We start from the raw sequence: 21,162 nt of genomic DNA, 5'->3' as shown, positions 1-21,162 counted from the left end.
GAATATTTGATTTAAAAAAAAATAAATAAACACCCATTCTGGGAGACAGTTTAAAAGATATTTGCCTTAGTGTCCCCTTCTCAAATAATTCCTACATCCTTTATGTAATGTCTGAAAGTTACATTGTCTTGCTTTCGGGACCGTTCTGGAACACCAAGTGCTCTCCAAATATACATCAGCTTTCCACAGGCCAAATTCTCAGTGTGTTGTGATTAGATGAAGGTTCTGTACTTTACCTTGCAAGATCTGGTTAGGGACAGAGGCCTTAAAAGGCAAAGTGCATGGAAGGAGAGCACAGACATGCTTACCAAAATAACCTATACCCTTCATATTACGAGTGCAGATATCATGAAGGCTTACATAAGGATGGAGACTGCTGTAAAACCCATACAAGGAGAAGCTCAAGATGAACTGAACTCAAAGCTGGACTAGAAAAACAAACCACACAAGATCCTCAAGATTTTTTTTATTCTCCAGTTTCACATTCTGAAAATCAGCATTTTTCTCTTTTTAATATAATACAGCAATCTCATGTTAGCAGTCCGTTTAATCTTGCAGTACTGCCACAGTCTGGAAACTTCAGTATGTAACAGAGCATCAAAAAATAAATCAAGAATTGCACTTATTTACTTTAAACAGGTTATTAGACTCAACCTCCCTCAACATAAAACACAAGGAAACACTATAAACTGCTCATACATATATACTTATTTAATTGCACAAAAATGCATAAATATTCATTACACCAATGTACAAAAATAGTTGTACATTTTTTTTGTTCAATATTCTCCAAGCAGACAGAGCAGATTCGGTGAGAACAGGATAGAAGATTAAAGATCTGAAAACAAACTAATCTGCTGAAGAGTTCACACACAGCAACAAATAACCAGTGCATATCAGTTTAAAAAAAAAAAAAAAAAAAAACTGCAAAAATGAAAGATTCTGAAAACATTTAGGGTTAACTGGGACGTCTAGTCGTGGCAACACGAACGCAAATGAGCAGACATGACATTTTGCATTCTAAAACTCATGCGTTAATGCATGCAGAATGAACCCCCCGCCAAAAAAAAAAAAAGAGCAGCTTGAAACACTGACGTCTGCACATGACTGGCTCGTCAAGCGCAAGTTTTGAAATGGGACCGTACCATGAGGTTTGTCAAGAGTCCTCTGCGTCTCACCGCGTTCTCAGAGAGCTTTAGAGTAGATATCCTCTGCTAAAATAATCCTTCATGCGTCCATTAAATAAACCTAATTAAATTAAATATTGAGCCCAGTTCCCCTTCAAATGGGAGTAGAAAACTAAATGTGCGGAACTGAATTTATGGCATCTGTGGAAAGAATGAACAGACTTACAGAGTCAAGTCAAATGACCATTTGCAGGAGTTGTAAAAAAAAAAAAAAAAAAAAAAAAAAAAAACCACATACTCACTTGAACTTAAAACTGGCGTGACTTCCACCCTGGTTGCGAACTTTCAGAAGGTGTCGGGTACCAGCGCATCTACAGAAGAGATTGACATTACTAAAAATCACAAGTTAATTTCAATTGGTTCTACTAGATCTAAAATTAAGAGCAAATGAAAGTCGTTTATGGAGGTCGCCAGAAACCAATTCACCAAAGTCTCCAAAAGAACCATATAGCCAACTCAAGAACCCTATAATGCCAAAAAATGGTTCTCGATCAGAGTAGGTTCAAAAGTCTGTGCCATTAAACTGGAAGTTATAGATCAACTTTTATTTACAATATTCTTCAAACCGTTGTTCCACCCTGACAGTAGTTGACTTTAGAGAACTCACCGTAGAAGCAGACGGTTCACACCAATTTTGCTATTGCATTTTGTTTTATGAATTGTGGTCTGACAAGAGATTCACCGATACAGATTAAAAAAAAAAAAGCCCATATTTATATTTTGCCATCAGATAATGTTTTTGCTCAGCAATTATGATTTAAAAAAAAAAAAAAGCTTTTGTACAATAAATAATTCCAATTGAACATGGATTGGATCCGTTCAACACATGACAGGCCAACATTATAAAGAGAAATCACAAAGATAGATAAATAGAAGATAGACTGAAAAATAACGAAATCATAGCATGATTGAAATTTTAAAAGTTTGTTAAGATGCTGACTACCACCCCTGGAGTCAGGAGTTCAAATCCAGGGTATGCCGAGTGACTCCAGACAGGTCTCCTAAGCAACCAAATTGGCCTGGTTGCAGTGTCATATGGGGTAACCTCCTCGTGGTCACCATAATGTGGTTCGCTCTCAGTGGGGCGCATGGCAAGTTGTGCATGGATGCCGCAGAGAATAGCGTGGGCCTCCACACGCACTATGTCTACATGATAACGTGCTCAACAAGCCACGTGATAAGATGCGCAGATTGACGTCTTGGACGCGGAGGCAACTGTGATTCGTCCTCCGCCACCTGGATTGAGGAGTCACTATGCCACCACGAGGACCTAGAGCGCATTGGGAATTGGGCATTCCAAATTGGGGAGAAATTAAATTCTGCACTTCTGTTTTTTCAGCTCAACTACAGAACACACATTTTCCATTTACATGTACTAATATTTTATATATATATATATGATAGAACATTATAAATTCACACTATGCATATGTTGGGCAATTCCACAGAAATGCCAACCACAATATGGAAAAATAAGTTAAAACCAAAAGAAAAAGCGCTCTTAAATTCTACCGTGGTTTGATGGATAATGCCATCCAGACAGAGACTGTGCTGCTTCACACAGCGCTGAAATGCATACTACATTTTACATCCCAACCTTTTAAAGTTTAGTAATCGTGCAAGACTACATTGCGATTTTAATCTCAACTCAATCGTGCAGGCTTAAAATGGAAACCAGGCCAAAATTAAAGTGAGACAAAGCATTTTGGATGGTTTCCCCTCATGTACAGAAGTGCCACTTTAACAACCATGTCTGTAACGCCAGTTTGTCCTTTAATGAGAAAGGGGAATAAAAACTGAATGACATGTTTTAGGAATCAACCAGTCAATAAAAATCATTATTTCTGGATTGTGCATTTTAATTCAGAGTTTTAACAAGTATGTTGATAATGATAAAAAAAACACCGGTTTATTTCTGCATTTTCATGCTTATCAGATATGCCAATGGTTTTAATTTGGTCAGTAATTGGCTGATAAATACCGGTGGCTGATACATCGGTGCATCACTATCCGACATTTTGGAATTAAAATTGAGCTTGAATAGCTAGAAGTGTTCGCGTTCACATACTTCACAGCATGTTTCGGCTGTAAAGTGCTACAAAAGAACCCTTAGGGGGAAAAACTACTACAAACTCCATCTCAGGCATTTATATATACTGATGCTAATATGAACACACTGCCTACACAGGAAACTCTTATCAGTGCATCTATAAACATCTTTCAGCAAGATGACATTAACTCCTTGTCCTGCTTTCCCAAACCACGTCAAAACACTCACTTCCCCTGCTAAGGGCCAGAGAACAACAATCAGCCTGGCACGTCCATTTCAGCCCTATAACTCACTTATACCAGACTTCCCGCATTCTTTACGAGACGTCAATTGGTTTGAATGCACAACTGACCAGCAGCATACAAAAAGTGCAGGCCATTAGAAAATGGAGCAATTTTAATCTCCCTCTAGCAGGTTTGTGTTGGGACAGAAGTTAACTGCACACACTAGTTGCATCATTCAGGCTACACGCAAACATGCCAGAGGAATTCCATTTTTATTTTCCTTGCTGTAAATGATAGCGCAGAACAAAGCAGGAAGTTACTGATGTAAATCACTGTCAAGCATCATTAAGAAACTTGGAATTTACATGTAATGAAAGTACCAGAAACTTGTGCAACATTGGCTTTTTTTCCGCTTTTATAGATGGCCGTTTCATCAATTTCGGGCACTTTTAGCACTAAAGTGCCTAAACTTCTTTTTAGAAGTCTCGTTAAACATTTTTCAAAACTAAAAGGTGCGTCCCAAACCACACACTTCTGCACTATTCTACACCATTTTGTAGTGCAAGTAGTAGGTTAACACTGAAAACGCAGCAAAAAGGTGTACTTTACCCGGATGCACTTTTTCCAACTGTCAAAGCGGAGTTTGGAATGGACACTTCATGTACTCTGCGCACGCAGCTTGTCATGCATGGTTGAAGGGGTGGAGTCACCTGGCTGTGCTGCTGGTCTGACAAGTTGTAAATAATGTAGCAGCTAGCAGAACTTCAGTGGATACAGCACCTTACAAAATGTGAATTGAATGCTTTACCAATCACCCCACGCTGTGTGAATTTGTATGTTTAAGATTCAAGTGTTGAACCGAGGTTGGCTAACACGCTAAAGCTAGTGGCAACACATCAAGTGCGCTTGAAACGTCACTTCCGTCAGCTGTTAAACGGCAAATGAAGAATTTAAACTTCACATTTATGCTTAAATTTATAATACTGTAATGGTACAATCCAAGTCTTAGATTTGATGCGGTCTGCCAATCACTTTTATCTGAACATCCAAATGATTTTGATAATTACGGCAAACATGCAAGCACTCTCAGCACAAAAGTTTCTCAAGTGCAACAACATTGGTGGTCGTCAAGCGATCCGTGGTCCAGTTCAAGACTGGAGTGCGTCAAGCTCGAGTGGCCATAGTTCAGTTACACTGTTCTCCAAAACATGAACCAGCAACTTTTTGGTGAGCACATTTTATTGCATCTTAATTGAGCAAATCTATGCAAATTGCTTAGCTGCTGGGTGCAGTCAAAACTACAGACTCAAAGCTGTTACAGAAGTGATGTCAGCTTGAGCTTGTATGCCCAACCTTTATTCACAAAAAAGGTAAGTCAATGATGAAAACCGAACCTTCCAAAAAAAATAACTAACTTTTTATTTTCCATTCTTTCCTGTAGTGCTCGTAAAAAGATTGTGAAATGTCACTGAACCAGCACACATGCATATATCCTGACAGGGTTTGGTTGTACATACAGATGTGTCAGTGTTCACAATCAAATCAGTTTGTTCACCATTTCTAATGATCATTTACAAGTACATGGTTCGTGTGCAGATTCATTATATGTGCAGGACAATGAAAGCAAATTTTCCCTCATTGAATGAGAGAATAAGGAAAGACATAATACTCATTCAGTTTTGGGCTACATTAGATTGCCATTGTTCTCTTATGTGAGTTGATATGGTCAAAGATACAGACTTCCTCAGTTTTCAAAAACAATAACCCTACATTGTATGTTTTTATTTTCAAAAGTAATGATCAAAACCTATTTGTTAGTTGAGGGTGTGAGTTCATGTTTGCTCTTCAGCCAGATCTCAAGTAATTTACAGCCAGACCTTACAAACATTAAATACCTCTTAAAATTTAATTAAATACAATTTTAATGTAAATAAAATGCATATTAACAGTTTTGTTTGTAGGTGTTAACATGTTACAATAAATATGTTGGGGAAGATAAATACAGAGGTTTGGCCCCAGTCGAGTGTTCATCTGGATATGGCCCCCGCAAAATAGTTGAAGAGCCCTTCTGTATTGTATAAAACTAGTTTATTATTTTTTTTAAATAAAACATGTTGTGAACAAGAACAGTCTCACAGTATCATTCATTTACCAAAAAAAAAAAAAAAAAAAAAAAAAAAAAAAAAAAGTAATACCATCAAGGGGAGTACCTACACTTTTTCTTCCACTTCAAGCACTGTCTGCACAGTTCACATTTCCTGTATCCATTGAAAACCCAGATGATTGTGCAATAAGTTAGTATTCCTTTCCAAACACAATTAATGTCTTCTAAACTGCTCATATTTCCTTCTAATAATGTGAACATGGAAGTATGAAATACATTAACCAATGACATTAGTGCCAAGTGTAAATTATGCTCTCAAAACTGGTACAGCTTTTAAAGACTTCTCAGAAGTTTCACCAGTACAAATATATAAAACTACAAGAGTAGTTCAAGGCAAGGTGTTTGTGGGGGAGAATTTTAACATGCACTGCTTTTAATGGATCATAAAAACATGCAGTTTTTTTGGCTTAAGTTTTACCAGCCCTCCTTGGGCACAGATTCACTCAATGACCAAGTCATAATCTAACCTGCGGGGCAATTAAAAACAGCTTTTCTTTGATGCGATTGCTTAGCAACGCTCGCAGGCCGAGGAATGCTATCCAGGGGGATTCTGGGTAATTAGGTCTCGTCATATTCATAGCAAACCACTGACACCACCTCTGGCATTGTGGAAGGTTAGCAGACTACTGAAATTTTGGTATGATAAACTACTGTACAGCATGTTGACACTGTTTCCCACCAAAACCCAATACATGCCTTCAAAAGACTTGGAATATGATATAGGTGTTGCATGGACTATTACGATACTTTAAGGGCATGAGGGTGAGTAAATTAAGACATTTACATTTTGGGAAAATTAACCCTTTAAAAAATGTACCTTTATTTTCTGTACAAAAAAAAAAAAAAAAAACCTTGCAACACATCTTGGATGAGTCACACAGTGGGTGTAGTGAAAAAACAAAAAAAAACGGTTGGTCCCTCACCTGGGCGTGCAGGGCGGCGGCAGCTGCAGCAGCAGCAGGGTAGGTGAAGGCAGCATGAGGCAGCCCTGGAGTCAGTTCAGTGGTGTACAGAGGATATGGAGCCCATGCCTCGGGGGATGCTGGAATCAGTGCTGCCCCCGTCAGGTCATCTACAGAATCACAACACACCCGAGCATTACATACAGAACCATATGCTGAATCACCATGAACGGAACTACAGAACGTTTATTTTACCCACATGGGTCACGTGCGATGAAGTGTGCACCTAGAGCTGGGTGCAGATTGGAAGGGTTCGGTGTGGCCATCAGTTTGCTCTTCGCCATCTTTGTGTTGGCTTTAGCAAACTCCAGACGCAGCGTCTGAGGACTCTCTGGATCGAAACGGATTCCCTGAGAACAAACAAGTACAGAAGCAATGACTTGAACACCTATACGGTGTGAAAATTATGAAATGACTCCTAGGAGATTGATTTAAGGAATTTCTGAAGGTAATTTACAGGGCACAATCTATGCATCTCATTTTAAGGCACTAGCAGTTAGCCAAACTTCCATTAGCTAAAAGACCAGTTTGCTCGAAACAAGCTTTTGTGACGTATGTGTGATGTAAATAAGTGATAACGTACGTCACGCTTTGTTAATGGATCAAAAATCTTAAACGCACACCTCCAAAAACTTTGAATCCAGGTGCATGATGAAAAAATAAATATCAAATGAAAACATGCAAAGTCTGCACCCTGATGTTGCTCCTTAATTTAATGAGCCGATCAAGATAACAAAACGAGATATATATATATATATTATATATAAAATTGTTACCGCAACATTGGAAATGTAGAAACGCAACACACACTTGTACACAGGTGACGGCATGCGAGATGCAGACAAGTGAAACACGAGCTCTGCGCACTTTGTTTTTTATTATTTCCATGTTATAATCCGGTGAGATTGGATACACCCAGTTACATTTGTTCGAGGTAACCATGGCAAAGTTGAAATCCTCTGGCTCTGGAGACATTAAAAGACACTTGCGTGCTCAAGATGAAACCTCTGGTGGCCCTGCAGACCAGGGACTCTATTTGGAAGCCGCGATGGGAGGAGAGGTTCAGCTTCAACAGTCCAACATCTCAGTGATGCCAACGAAGGTTGTTGCTGACTTGGAGGATCTCGCTGTAATACGTCGATCGATTACAGCAATGGAAGCAAAGTTCTCCGAGTTGGTTACAAGTGTGTCGGTTTTAGAGAAACGGATAGATTATCAGAGTCATCCGAAAGGGGAATTATCCATTAATCCGCCCGCGACCAAAATAGTCGTGGAAAAAAATCTTGGAAAAACTGGAAGATTTGGAAAATAGGAGCCGAAGGAACAACATACAAATTGTTGGAATTCCTGAGCATGAAGGCAGAGATATGGTGGGATTCCTGGACAGGCTCTTCCCAAGTTCGACATAACAGGCCATAAATTGGAAATGGAGCGAGCTCACAGGGTCCCGGCTCGTGGATCTGCTGAGAGGGACAGGCCCCGATCGATTCTGGCCAAATTTCTGAGATCATCCGATAGAGATCTCGTTGCGCGAGGCGAGGAGCAAAGGAAAGCTTTCTTGGAAGAAATCACAATATTTTCTTCTTCCCGGACTTTGTGAATTCGACGAGAAACGCGATCGAGTCAAGAAAATGTAAAACTCTTACATCAACGGAAGATCGCTTTTGCACTGATGTTTCCGGCCAGACTGAGAATAGAAATGAAGGATGGTCGCAGAGTATTTACTTATCCAAAGCAAGCACTGTCTTTTATAAAAACAATGGGTGAGTAAGCCATTTGGGGTTTTTCCATGTAGCTCCAGAGTGGATTAACTTGCTATACTTACTCTGGCTGTCTGAGGAAGCTGGGCGCCATTTTTGTTTGCATCGGCTCTGCCTAGCGGCTGGAGTTTGTTTTGTGGCATGACTCCTTCAAGAAACTTAGCATGGACAGATGATCGCTTTTACACTTAAGTTCCCTAGAAGATTGAGAATGGATACTAAGAATGACTGCAAAATATCTTTCATAAAGTTGACGGTCTTGTATTTTTTTTATGCAGCCTCCGAGTGAATAATACACACTTGATCATTAGGAGGAACCTGGATGCCCTTTTTTTTTTGCTGGTTCTGCCTAGTGGCTGGAGTTTTTGTGGAATAACACTGCTTCGGTATGGTTATGGATGAATCTGTTCGTTCTTTGTGCTTGTGCCTCCTGTTGGCTGGAGTTTGCCTTTGTGGAGTATTTTTGCAGGACATCGGAATGATTACGTCATCTGCTGCACTCACTGAACACCTATTTGCCTGTCCGAGGAAACTGAACGACTTTATCAGCTGGAGTTTGTTTTGTGGAGGAACACACCTTCAAGACAGTTCTGTGAATCTGCATGTTCTTCGTTTATTCTGCCTGTTAGATAGGGTCTGTTTTACAAAGTATTTTCTGTTATGTAATTTTGCCTCACAAAATTTGTGCAGAAGCACCGGACTTGAGCATCCCGATGGCAAAGTTGTCACGGGGGCTCTCGTAGGCGTACATGGACTCCGAGTTTAGAGGGATTGATGCTGGTTGGCGCTGTCGTGCGTGGGGTTAATGCACACATTTTTCTTGTCTGTTTGTTTGGTTCGGGGGGGTTGGGGAGTTCGGGGTTTGATTGCAAGCAATAAATGTTGGAATGTGGTCTATATAAATCTTGTTTTTGACAATTTATTTTTTCTATTATATCAAAATGTCAAATGTTATTATGAGTGGGTTATCTCCACATGGAATGTGAATGGGTTGGGGCACCCCATAAAAAGGAGGAAAGTTATTTCTTAAGCGTAAGAGAAGTGTTGCCTTTTCAAGAAACACATCTTTTCGGAAGCTGAAAAAAAAAAAAAATTCGGGAAGATATGGGGTGGACATGTTTTCTTTAGCACTGGCTCAAGTAAGAGCAGAAGAGTCATTACATTAAGTAAACATCTACAATTCAAATTTGTCAAACAGATTAAAGATAAATTAGGAAGTCATTGTTTTAGCAGAAATTCAGGGGCAAAAGGTTGATTTTGGCTAATATTTACACACCTAACGTTGATCAGGGCTTTTTTATAGATCTTGAAGGGATGTTGCAAGCTGCTGGCACCCCTCATGATATAATATTGGGAGGAGACTTCAATCTTTTGATGGATTCAGACCTTGATCATAGTGAAGCAAATGTATGTAAGACCCCTAGAGCAACAGTGACGCTTCACAGGAAGTGTAAAAATCTTGGTCTTGCAGATATCTGGAGACTTTTGAACCCATCTAGTAGAGACTATACATTTTTTTTCCCCATCAGTTCATAAGATTTATTCTAGAATAGATTTTTTGATATCCAAGTCCCTCATTTCATCTGTTGTTAGTAACTGAATTGGAAACATCTTAGTCTCAGATCATGCCCTGGTGAGTTTAGAGGTGTTGCCACATACAGAGAAAAATAAATCATACAGCTGGCTCTTTAATGTATCCATTTTGCAAAATCCTGATTTCCAACAAAATGTTAAAGACTGAAATCAATGTTTATATGGAGACCAACTGGTCCTCCGTATCCTCTGTGGGCGTGGCTTGAGGCACTTAAGGCAGTTCTTGGGGGTCGAATCATACAGTAGGCCTCATTCACCAAAAAAATCCAAAAGCACGAGAACTCATGGAGTTGGAAGAGAATATTAAAAGTGCAGAGGCAGAGCTGAAGTGCCGAAATGTCGTCTAATGGCCTCAGAGAATTGACAATTGAAATATAGATACAATACTATTTTGTCATGGAAAGTGGTGTTTTGGTTATTCAGGGCAAGACAAAGCAGGGAAGCTTTTGGCTAGATATAAAGCCGAGAGTCTTTTTCTACCATTCCCTCAGTGATATCTGCTGGTGGAGAAATTTCAGCCATTGATATTAATATGCCTTTAAGTGTTTTATATTGATCTTTATAGTTCCACGTCTTCGTCTACTGATGAAGATTAGAAACTTTGTGGAACCATTAGAACTCCCTAAATTGACAACTGAGCAAAAAAATTCTCTTGAATCTGGGATAACCTTGGAGGAGCTTGATGAGGTAATTAAGGCCCTGCCTACTGGCAAGGCTCCGGGGCCAGATGGCTTTGCCGTGGAATTTTTTAGATCCTATGCTACAGAACTGGCTCCACTTTTGATAGAAGTTTATACGGAATCATTAAAGAATGGAAAGCTTCCGCCAACCATGACAAGCCCGGATCAGCCCGATTCTTAAAAAGGACAAAGATCCAAGTGAGTGTAAAAGTTACCATCCACTTTCCCTGATCCAGCTAGATGATAACATTTTGGCTAACCGATTAAATAATGACATCTCTTATACATATAGATCAGGTGGGGTTTATTCGGGGCTGCAGCTCTTCTGATAACATTAGGCGTGTCATTAATATCATGTGGTCAGTAGTGAATGATCAGACTCCGGTCGCTGCCATCTCACTTGATGCCGAAAACGCATTTGATATGGTAGAATGGGATTATCTTCAAATTCTGGAAATATACGGGTTCCGGAATACTTTTATTGGATGGATTAAGTTACTTTAAGGACACCCTGTAGTGGCAGTACAAACAAATGGATTAATTTCAGATTATTTTACTCTGGATAGGGGCACTCGGCAGGGTTGCTCTTTTTCCCCATTATTGTTCTGTCTTACCCTGGAACCATTAGCAGCCGCGATGAGGATTTTCCAGGGTAGATGGCAGGAGGTGTGGCGCATAAGCTTTTACTTTACGCAGATTATGTTTTATTATTCGTCTCAGACCCCACTAGATCTATGCCTTGCCTCCACAGAATTATTAATTCCTTTTCAAAATTCTCAGGATACAGGAGTTAACTGGTATAATCCGAAGCTTTGGCTCTGACAGCATACTGCCCAGTAATTGCTTTTCAACCGGGTGCCTTTCAATGGCCCAAACAGGGCATTAAGTATTTAGGTATTTTATTCCCAACAAAATTGTGATTGTCAGTTAATTTTGACCCTTTAATAAAGGTTTGAGTGATGCAAGTAGGTGGGCTTCATTACATTTATTGATGATTGGAAAGGTTAATGTTATTAAACTGAATTGTATTCCAAAATTCAACTACCTACTACAATCTCTCCCTGTAGATGTCCCCCTCTCTTATTTCAAGCAATTTGATAGTATAGCAAAGTCCTTCATTTGGCATGGAAAGTGTCCCAGGTTACATTTCAACAAGTTACATAGACCGATTGACAAAAGGTGGGCTAGGCCTACCAAAGATTGTTTTATTATTATGCATTCGGTCTCAGACATTTAGCTCATTGGTCACTTCCACCCGAGAGAGCCCCTCCCTGGTTTGGAACTGAACAAAGTTATTGCCCCTATTTTACTATTACAAAGCCTAATAAACTAATTGGAGAAGTCGCACTCAGTTAACTCGCATCTGCACGCGCTATGGTCAAAAGTGTCCAGTGTTTTCAATTCAGACATTTATTTAAAATGTTGCCTCGAGCATATGGCTAAACCCAAAGTTGCATATTGGCGAGTCCCCTTTCTTCTGGTCAGAGTGGATTGTGAGGGGTGTTAATACACTGTGACCTATGAGAGTGGTGGGTCGAGATAGTTTGAAAATTTGGTCCAACATTTCATGATTCCTAGATCTCAGTTCTTCAGATATTTACAGCTGTGCCACCTGCTCTGTACTATTTTTGGGGAGTAGCATACACCCCCCTAAAAGGGCAGATACTCTAGAAGTGGTGATAAATGCTTTTGGAAAAGGTTGAGGCATCAGTGTATTACTCTTAATTCAGAGTCTGGGGGATGGAGCTTCAACTTCTCTCAAGAGATTATGGGAGAGAGGTTTTAATTTGGTATCAGAGGAGGGAGTGTGGACTAAGACTCTAAAAAAACATCAAGTTTGCATCTAGAGATTCAAGGGTGCATCTGATGCAATTTAAGATTTTGAATAGATTATATTGGACCCCCCCTCTAGATTATATAGACTTGGTCTTAAAGACACACCCACCTGTTGGTGATGCCAATCAGAAGACGGGGACATAACCATGTTTTGGGGGGATTTTTTGTTAAAATACAGGAATTCTGCTTGAAGATTCAGGGATGTGTGTGTGATGTTGGACACACTGTTTTCATTTTGCCCCAGACTCTTCATTCTGGGTGATGGGGAGGTCATTAATTTTGGGGATAGTCACTTGAGAGGTTGGGTCCTGGCCGGAGTTATAGTGGCCAGGAGAATAATACTCAGGGGGAAGACGGATGGGACACCCTCCTTTCGGGAGTGGTGCGGGGAGATGAGTGAGGTTGCGGCATTTGGGAAAGTGGGATTTGTTTAAATAGGAAGTGGGGTGGATATTTGGATTTCTTGGAGGGTTCTCGTGGAGGGGCAGTGGAGAGGGATTTTTGATTTTTAATTTTTTGTTTGATGTATATGTGCACTCTTTTTGAAAGTATTTTAGTTGGTTTCTAATTTTTTGTTATAATTGTAAGACCACTGTAATGCATGTTTGTGTCAGGTGGGGGTGGGATGTTCGGGGGCAGGGGTTTTAATTTATATAACTGATTCTGTATTTTATGTTGTGTTTATTGGTTTGTATGGAAACAATAAAATGTTAACAAAAACACACTTGTACACAAAGAATAAGTACTTTTAAGCCCCTCCCACACACCCCTTTTCAGATTAACTTTGAGGGGACATTTGAGCTTAAATAAGGGGGCTCAAGCCCCTCCTAACCACCCATAATTCGCACCCTCCCTCTCTCTAAATATGGTTTATTTCTAAGATCATCGGTTTAGCAGAAATCAGTCAGACTGGCCCATATACTGTAAGACACACCAGGGCCTGTCTGCATACACTCTACATCCAGCCAGAAACGCATGACATCATGGAACTTTTCTTTGGGACCCACACAAGAGAATATTTTCCAACAGTACAGAAAAAGTTACTTCAGAGTCAGACTTTTAAGAGAGAAGTTTGGAGGACACCAGCACATCTAATAAATAAGTTGCCATCACTTCAGTTTACTGACAGACCAATGGTTACTTACATTCAACGCGTTCTTGGCCGCTTCTGCCCCAGACCGACAGTCAAAGGTAACAAATCCCACAGGCTAGAGGGTGGAAAGAAACAGAAATATCTGTGTGAATCTCACATAAGGTGTCAAGAACAGGTCCAGGTCATATTTTACCCCAAAATTCAAAAGAACAAAATGTTTGCATGATAGAAAAAAAAAAGCAGCCAATTTTTTTAAATACCATTACAATTTTCAGCAAATGTAACATTTTCATAAGAAAACCACACACTTAAATATAATTGCCATGATACAAAAGAAAAACCCTTATGTCAAAGCAAGGCAAAGTAATTCAATTGCAAAGTCATCAAGGTTTAACCATTAAGAATTTTCTGTACAGCTTTGTGATTTTAAATCACTGCATGTGATTTTGAACTACAGTTTAAAAAAAAAAAAAAAAAAAAGCCATTCTCTGTTGACCTCTCTCATCAAGGCATTTCTGTCCACAGAACTGCCACTCACTGGATGTTTTTTGTTTTTGGCACCATTCAGAGTAAATTCTAGAGAATGTTGGGTGTAAAAACCCCAGGAGATCAGCAGTTACAGAAATACTCAAACCAGCCCGTCTGCCTCCAACAATTAAGTCACGGTTCAAATCATTTCCCCATTCTGATGGCTGATGTGAACATTAACTGAAGCTCCTGACACGCATTTGCATGATTTTATGCACTGCAGCCACACAATTGGCTGATTAGATAATCGCACGGATGATTGTTGGTGCCAGACGGGCTGGTTTGAGTATTTCTGTAACATCCAGTGAGTGGCAGTTCTGTAGATGGAAATGTCTTGAGGTCAACAGAGAAAGGCCAGACTGGTTCAAACTGACAGTCTACAGTAACTCATAACCGCTCTGTACAATTGTGGTGAGAAGAATCTCATCTCAGAATGCTATTCTGAGATGTGGGTTGGCGCTGTTTAGGCGGCACGAGGGGGACCTACACAACATTAGGCAGGTGGTTTTAATGTTGTTGCTGATTGTTGTGCGCGAAATATATTTTGTATAGATGCGTTTCATTTTTACCATGCTAAACTTCATGCTAGCTTCTATGGTTATCATTCACGGGGAAACCAGTACAAGATGTTTGAGGTCCATTTTTGATAACTTCATCTATATGTAGTCTCCAAACAGGCAAAATAAAATGCATTTGTTGAATAAACACTGCAAGTTAAGTTGCCCAAGTTGAGAATTTTACCTGTTTTGAGGTCAGCTTTATCAGAGATCCTTCATATCCCTGTTGGATAAACAGGAGCAGGAGAATAACAAAATTAATAAAAAAGCCAAAAACTAAAAACTTCCAGTTGTAGTTCTGATGTTCATGTCCATCTTACCTTGAAGGGTCTGAACAGCAGGTAAAGCTCACGTGGCTTAATGTCAACAGGCAGGCCACTGACAAAGAGTGTTCTTACCTACAACAGGAAAATACCCAAATGACATCAGCACACTAATATGACTAAAAGTGGTCAGTAATCGAGTGACCTCTGTCCTATGTGTGCTTTCTATTGATCATAAATGTGCACCCGAATATAAAAAAAAAAATAAAATAAACCACCTTTGTCTCTCACCCTTCCTACCGTGTCAGTTTCTTCATTTTCAGTAGAATTTGCCATTTGAGATTGAACACACTTAGATAAAAATCATGAGATTGTGTTAGTTTGGTGAGCAGAAGTGTGCGCATGGTGATCAGGTGTGTGTGACCCTTGGCGTGGATGCAGAAATTTCTGCAAGGCACGAACAGCATTTCTGCACCAATGGGAGTGGAAGGTAGAACATCTAATTTAATGCGACAAACAGAATGGATAAAAATTATATTAGTGAACAGAGCGAGAGAGAAGAAACCATTGAAGTATGAACACTGGAAAACCAACCAACTGGCACAGTTTTATGATCTAGAAATCATTTTATCCCACAAATTAAGCCCCATGTCATGGATTCTAGTTACTCAAAGTAATCTTCATTCAAAAACAGATGTAGCAACTCTATGCGCGCGCACACACACACACACACACACACACAGGTAGGGAGACACAGAAGTGTGCTTTGACCTTTTACAGAAAAAAAAAAAATAAAAATAAAATAAAACATGGTTCAGCATAACCCATAACATTCTGTAGACGCTTTAGAGGGGAACAGCTGTAATGTGTAAGACACTGATTTTGGGGTAGAATCTTACAAAAACATGCGCAGGTCACATTTCACAAAATGAAGAAAAAAGTCTATTTTTAGGACCATTAATATTTTTCGCAGTGCAACATTTTCATGTCAATAAATTCAGTTGTATTCAAATGCAATTCTGATTACTTTCAGGACTTTCAGGTACAGCAACCTTCTGACCATTTTACACTATTGTCTTAGTAATTTTTAAATCATACCACCATGACAAATACATTTTTTAAATACCATTTTTCCACATTACAGTAAAGAGATTGGAATACGGTAAATTATGGAAATAATTAGTGGACAGGGGGTGCATAATAGTCAAGAATATAATGTCAACATTAAATCTTAAAAATAAGCTTAAGTAAAATGTCATTTCTTTTGTGGTGAAGTGACCTTAACGTGTTCTTGGTGGCATGTCTTAACAGAAAAACCACCAAAATACCATGGTAATACCATGTGTTTTGGACATGGTACCATGTCAAGTCAAAACCATTATTTTTAATTTTGATGTTTTCTTGCATATTGCATAACACCACCATGCATTTTATAAAATACTTGTGTAAATGCCATAGTACGTGAATATGGTTATCAGTAAAGTATATGTTCTGGTCATATTTGACCCTCAAATTGTAAAACTACATTTTGCATAAAGAAAATAGCCTTTTCTAAATCTAAATGGCCCTTAATGACCTTAATTCTTAAAAGGCTTAATTTTGCATATTGGCACTGAAAAAAAATTATAATTAGTAATTTTAAAAGGTGGTGCCCCATTGGCACATTTTTTTATTTTTCTAGTTAGCATGAAATTTACTCAAATTAGTTAGATTTATATGAACAAGACTTGAATAGTTCACCCAAAAATGAAAATTTGCTGGATTTACTCACCCTCAGGCCATCCAAGATGCATCAGTTTCTTTCTTCAAAACAGAATATATGCTTTACTCAAATATGCATTTTGGACTGTCAAAAAATGGAGGACATTCATTTGCATTGTTTAGAGGAGGCCTGAAATGAAATCCTAAAAATCTTAAATTCTGTTTTGATGAAAAAAAAAAAAACATCTTGGATGGCCTGAGGGTGAGTAAATTCAGCAATTTTTAATTTTTGGGTGAACCATTCCTTTAATAGCTTATGCCGTTTTGCTTGTCAGGTACATATCATGTTTTAAGAATATTTTGATATCTTTTAAAATGGCAAACAAGACAAAAATACCAATTCAGAAAGATTTTTTGCAATGTGATTTGGGAATAAAATAAGACCAGGACACTTTGACAGTTTTCGTGAGAATCACCAGTATACAACAAAAGTTCCACGGTAAAACTGATACCACCACAGTATAAAGCAAAAAAAAAAAAAATAATTGCATTAACTGGACAAAATGTCACTTTAATTTTAAATGCCGCCACCACCTCACTGATTTTCAGCCTTCTTTACACATCATTTCCACCAATACAGGAACACCTGAAAACCCATCATTTCCTGACCGGCTGAGAGTCAGAACAGCTGCAGGGGAGAGCGGACCGGTTATCAAGAGCTCCAAGTTCAGGTTGATATCAGTTTAAAACCCCTTCAGCATAAACTTTCTGATCAGCCTCAAAATGTTCTTGAAATATGAAACGAGCATTACTGCTGCCAACAGCTGAGAGGGTAAATAAACAATGGGAATTTAATCAAAAAGGAATAAAAACAAAAAATGGACAATGTGCCATTTAATAACAAAAATAAACAAATGTTTGTCTAGGAACTCATTTTCAAGGGGTCAGCAAAATGGGATTGTAGGTTTCTCAGGACTGAAACAAAGGGTACATATGGGGCCGTGAGCAGTCGGTTCAAGGGGAGGAAACCCCTGTCCTGATTACTGCAGGTCCAGGCTTGAACACAATGAACAATCTGAACACGCCACACCAAATGCACCGACCCAATGCTGCACATGAACAATGACAGGACACAACTCCCCCCAAACCCTGCCAGAGATCCCTCCAACTAAAACTAACAGGACCATGTAGGCCAATATACTCTCTACCTTTTCACTTTCAAACAAATAATGGCTCAGAACACGGTGTATGATGTGTTCTGGCAGGAAACATATGATAATGGTTTTGTGTAGTCTTATGAAGTACGTAAATATTAGGTGAATTTATGTCAACAGGTGACATTTAGACTGGACCCAAATACAAAAAATAAAAATCACATTTTATCCATTTCATTATTTTCTTTTGGTCACAGATACTTAAATTACTTGACATCTACATAAAAACATGCAAGACCAACAATATTCCCCCAAATGTTGTCCCAACTAACCTAACAGAGTTGTCTGAACCAACAATTTCATAATGAACAATGTTGCTGAATTAGGAGTTCCTAGCATGCATTGAAACATAATTATGCGGTTAGTGTTAGGCAAATTTATTTTTTTTGTTGCCACTGTTAGTTAATTGTTGTGTGGTGATGTTAAGAGCTCATCTTTTAACTGAACTAGGTTTGTTGATCGTCACAGTTTGTGAGGTTGCGTGTTAAGGGCTGAGGTCTATTGTGTGTGTCAGTCAAATAATTATACATACTGTCTTGCCTTGCAAGACAACTTTCATTAGAGGCAAAAGTTTGCATTTAACTTACTGTAAAAATTTAAAACCATGATTAATGGTGACAAAATGAAAAGTTCTTGTATAGCGAATTGATAGTTGGCTGAACAAGATACAAGTTCTCTCAAGAATTTCAATTGAAATTGTTAGTGAACAAACATTCAAATTGACTAAAAGCAATGTTACTGAGAACAATTATTAAGAACTCAAACGTACCGAATCATGTTCCCTTGATTTTTTTAACTTAATTCCTTAATTCTTTTTACAGTGAGGATAACTTCAGAATTGCATAAAAAACAAGATATGCACCCATTTAGATTAATTCATGTTTATTTACTTGTCTGCAATAGTTTGAGGAATATATTTTCATTTTGAAACTGTAGAGAGGCCAAATAAAGCATAAGCTGCAGTGTTGGGTAAGTTATTCAAAAAAAAAGTACTAATTACTAACTACTAATTACAGCATAATTAGATTACTGAACTAATTACTCTGAAGTAATTGCATTACTTATTACTAATTACTTCCTAAAACCCTTATCAACCTCAACCAGCTGAAAGATACAAGGATAGCCATGACATTGTTCTTTAAATTCCTTCAAATAAATCAAAAACCATTCAAGAACTGGCCAAAGAATTTAAGGTGGCTGCATTAAATTAGAAAACATACATTTTAACATTACTTTTAGATTTTGATTTAAAGTCACTATTGCTTTAAATAGAATTGTTCTATAGTCTATACAGTAACAATGACATCAGAAGTAACTAATTAAATTACTGAAAAATAAAGAGTAATCCCTTTACTTTTTTCAATGAAAAAGTAATTTAATTATAGTAATTACTTAGCAATGCATTACACCCAACATTGGCTGCACCAAACTATATTATACCTACCTGGACTGCAAAATAAAAATTTTTATTATGAATTAAGATGTACGCATTTTTATTCATTAAATTCTAGTCAATTAACGTGAATAATATTTAATAAAGCTAAAATAAAAACCTAAATATTTTGTGTAATTATTTGTCAAATACTACACAAATCAATTTGATGGAATTTTATGAAATTGAAGTGCGTAATTATTGGAATTAGGCCAAAATATTTGTGTAATTAAAATTATATTATATATATATATATATATATATATATATATATATATATATATATATATATATATATATATAATTTTTTTTTTAAGATGAGTTGAGGGGCGTAGATTCCGGGAGGTAACCCCCACCCAATAATCAAAAAGCATGTACAACCCCCCCCCATTGTTCAAGCAAAATTTACACCCTTGGATGAGTTTATATACTTTAAATACACATTTTATTATTTAAAATAAAAGCGGTCAGTGTTCGGTCGCCGTCTTTAAAGAAACGCTTTGTGAAAGACAAGAAAAATAAAGAACATTCGAGATCTTTGTTAAATCTACCATTAAACTTTATTCACATACAGTAACACGAGAGCGCGCCCGCGCGCGCGTCATCAGGTGAGGGAGTCGCACTTCATTGCCAACTTCAAGATTAATCATCAACAGACTTCACATTCCTCTCCAAACTCCCCATAAACCCTCCATAAATATTCCTCTAAAACACAGCAAACACATGCATTTAAACAACTAAAACACCTCTAAATCTCTCGGACACGCGCTAAAATGCCCTCGAAGACGCGCAAAGCGAGGCTTGTCACTTAACTGAATGAAGTTCATATTACTAAAGTTTATTTCTCTTACCTCCTCCTCTAATGAAACACTGGTGTTCGTCTCTGAATCTGACTTCAGACTCATTGTGTAACTTAACGCTTCTTTTTGTCTTTGTGCCAGAAAAACAAACAAAACAAAAACAGTTTTCCCTGTCGGTGATTTTCCCCTGGTGTGCGTTAAAGTTGCAGAAGAAAACGTCGGTGTCGTTTGTGCCCAGGTGAAGCCGTGAGTTAAAGCCAGAATCCGAAAGTAAAGGTGAGAGGTGCTCTGTGAGGGTGAAAGAAGGGAAAGGAGGTGATTTTTGGAGTTTTTGCCCCCCTCGCTCACATCAAGCTCGTTTGAGTTGAAGTGGAAAGAAAGGAGAAAAGAGGGACCCTGGGTAGATTTAAAGCTGAAGTTGTGCGTCTCTGCTCTTCTGTCCTATTAGCGGGTCAATCATGTTCAATGCGCGCTCACGAGCTACAGATGGGACTCAGCTGCGCGAGGCCCGGCCCACTTTACCATCACTAACATACTCAACTCTGCCTTCAATATCTAACCCCTCCTTTACATCTAACCATGTTGTCAGATTTAAGCCTGCCCAAATATCTAACCGTATCTTGCACACTAACCCTGCATTAATATCATACAGAACCCTTCTTTTTCCCCTAACATGTTAGGCGTATATACTGCATAACCCTCACTCTTCTGTCTACTTTCTCTACTCCATAATTGCACATTTTACTTCAGAAGTCATGGGAATGTGTGTGTGTGTGTGTAATTCCGCGGTCCTCTTGACCATAAAGCGAGAACATTTTACACGCATTTTTACAGGCCAAACTATAGAGGGGCTTTGGCTCCACCTTACTTAAATTATTTTTTTTAATTTTCAAATGTGATGTACATAATTACTGGACAAAGAGGACACGAATTCAGTTTCTGAGTAAATATTCCACAACTAATTTTAACGACATATATCCTCTCTGAGTCAGATCTGTGTGATCTGTGCGCCTGTCCCGCATGATGCGCCCCTTGGTCTTGTGACGCACACTTGATTTCGTCGCGCGTATTTTATGGTCAATGCGCGTGTGAAACATTTATGATCCTGTAAAACCCCT

At 38.5% G+C, this 21,162-nt stretch overlaps 1 protein-coding gene across 4 annotated transcripts; it reads right to left on the bottom strand.

Moving 5' to 3' along the window:
- Positions 1 to 451: 451 nt before the first annotated feature.
- On the bottom strand, positions 452 to 20,482 carry rbpms2a (RNA binding protein, mRNA processing factor 2a). Of its 4 annotated transcripts, XM_051691868.1 has the most exons (9): positions 20,096 to 20,232; positions 15,189 to 15,396; positions 14,955 to 15,032; positions 14,819 to 14,857; positions 13,602 to 13,664; positions 6,787 to 6,937; positions 6,549 to 6,697; positions 1,430 to 1,498; positions 452 to 1,328 (listed from the first exon to the last, which is right to left on the bottom strand). In XM_051691868.1, exons 2-8 carry the CDS (start codon positions 15,231 to 15,233, stop codon positions 1,436 to 1,438), a joined length of 588 nt encoding a protein of 195 aa, XP_051547828.1. In that variant the 5' UTR covers positions 15,234 to 15,396; positions 20,096 to 20,232; the 3' UTR covers positions 452 to 1,328; positions 1,430 to 1,435. The 4 variants fall into 4 exon arrangements, with proteins under 4 accessions (XP_051547828.1, XP_051547830.1, XP_051547827.1 ...); XM_051691870.1 differs by lacking the exon at positions 15,189 to 15,396 and having other exon boundaries at positions 20,096 to 20,482; XM_051691867.1 differs by lacking the exon at positions 20,096 to 20,232 and having other exon boundaries at positions 15,189 to 16,817.
- Positions 20,483 to 21,162: the final 680 nt, after the last annotated feature.

The sequence above is a fragment of the Myxocyprinus asiaticus genome, chromosome 48, assembly GCF_019703515.2.
Source record: "Myxocyprinus asiaticus isolate MX2 ecotype Aquarium Trade chromosome 48, UBuf_Myxa_2, whole genome shotgun sequence".
Lineage (NCBI taxonomy): Eukaryota > Metazoa > Chordata > Actinopteri > Cypriniformes > Catostomidae > Myxocyprinus > Myxocyprinus asiaticus.
Note: the sequence above shows the minus strand (reverse complement) of the source record. Positions and strands in the feature narration are given on the sequence as shown.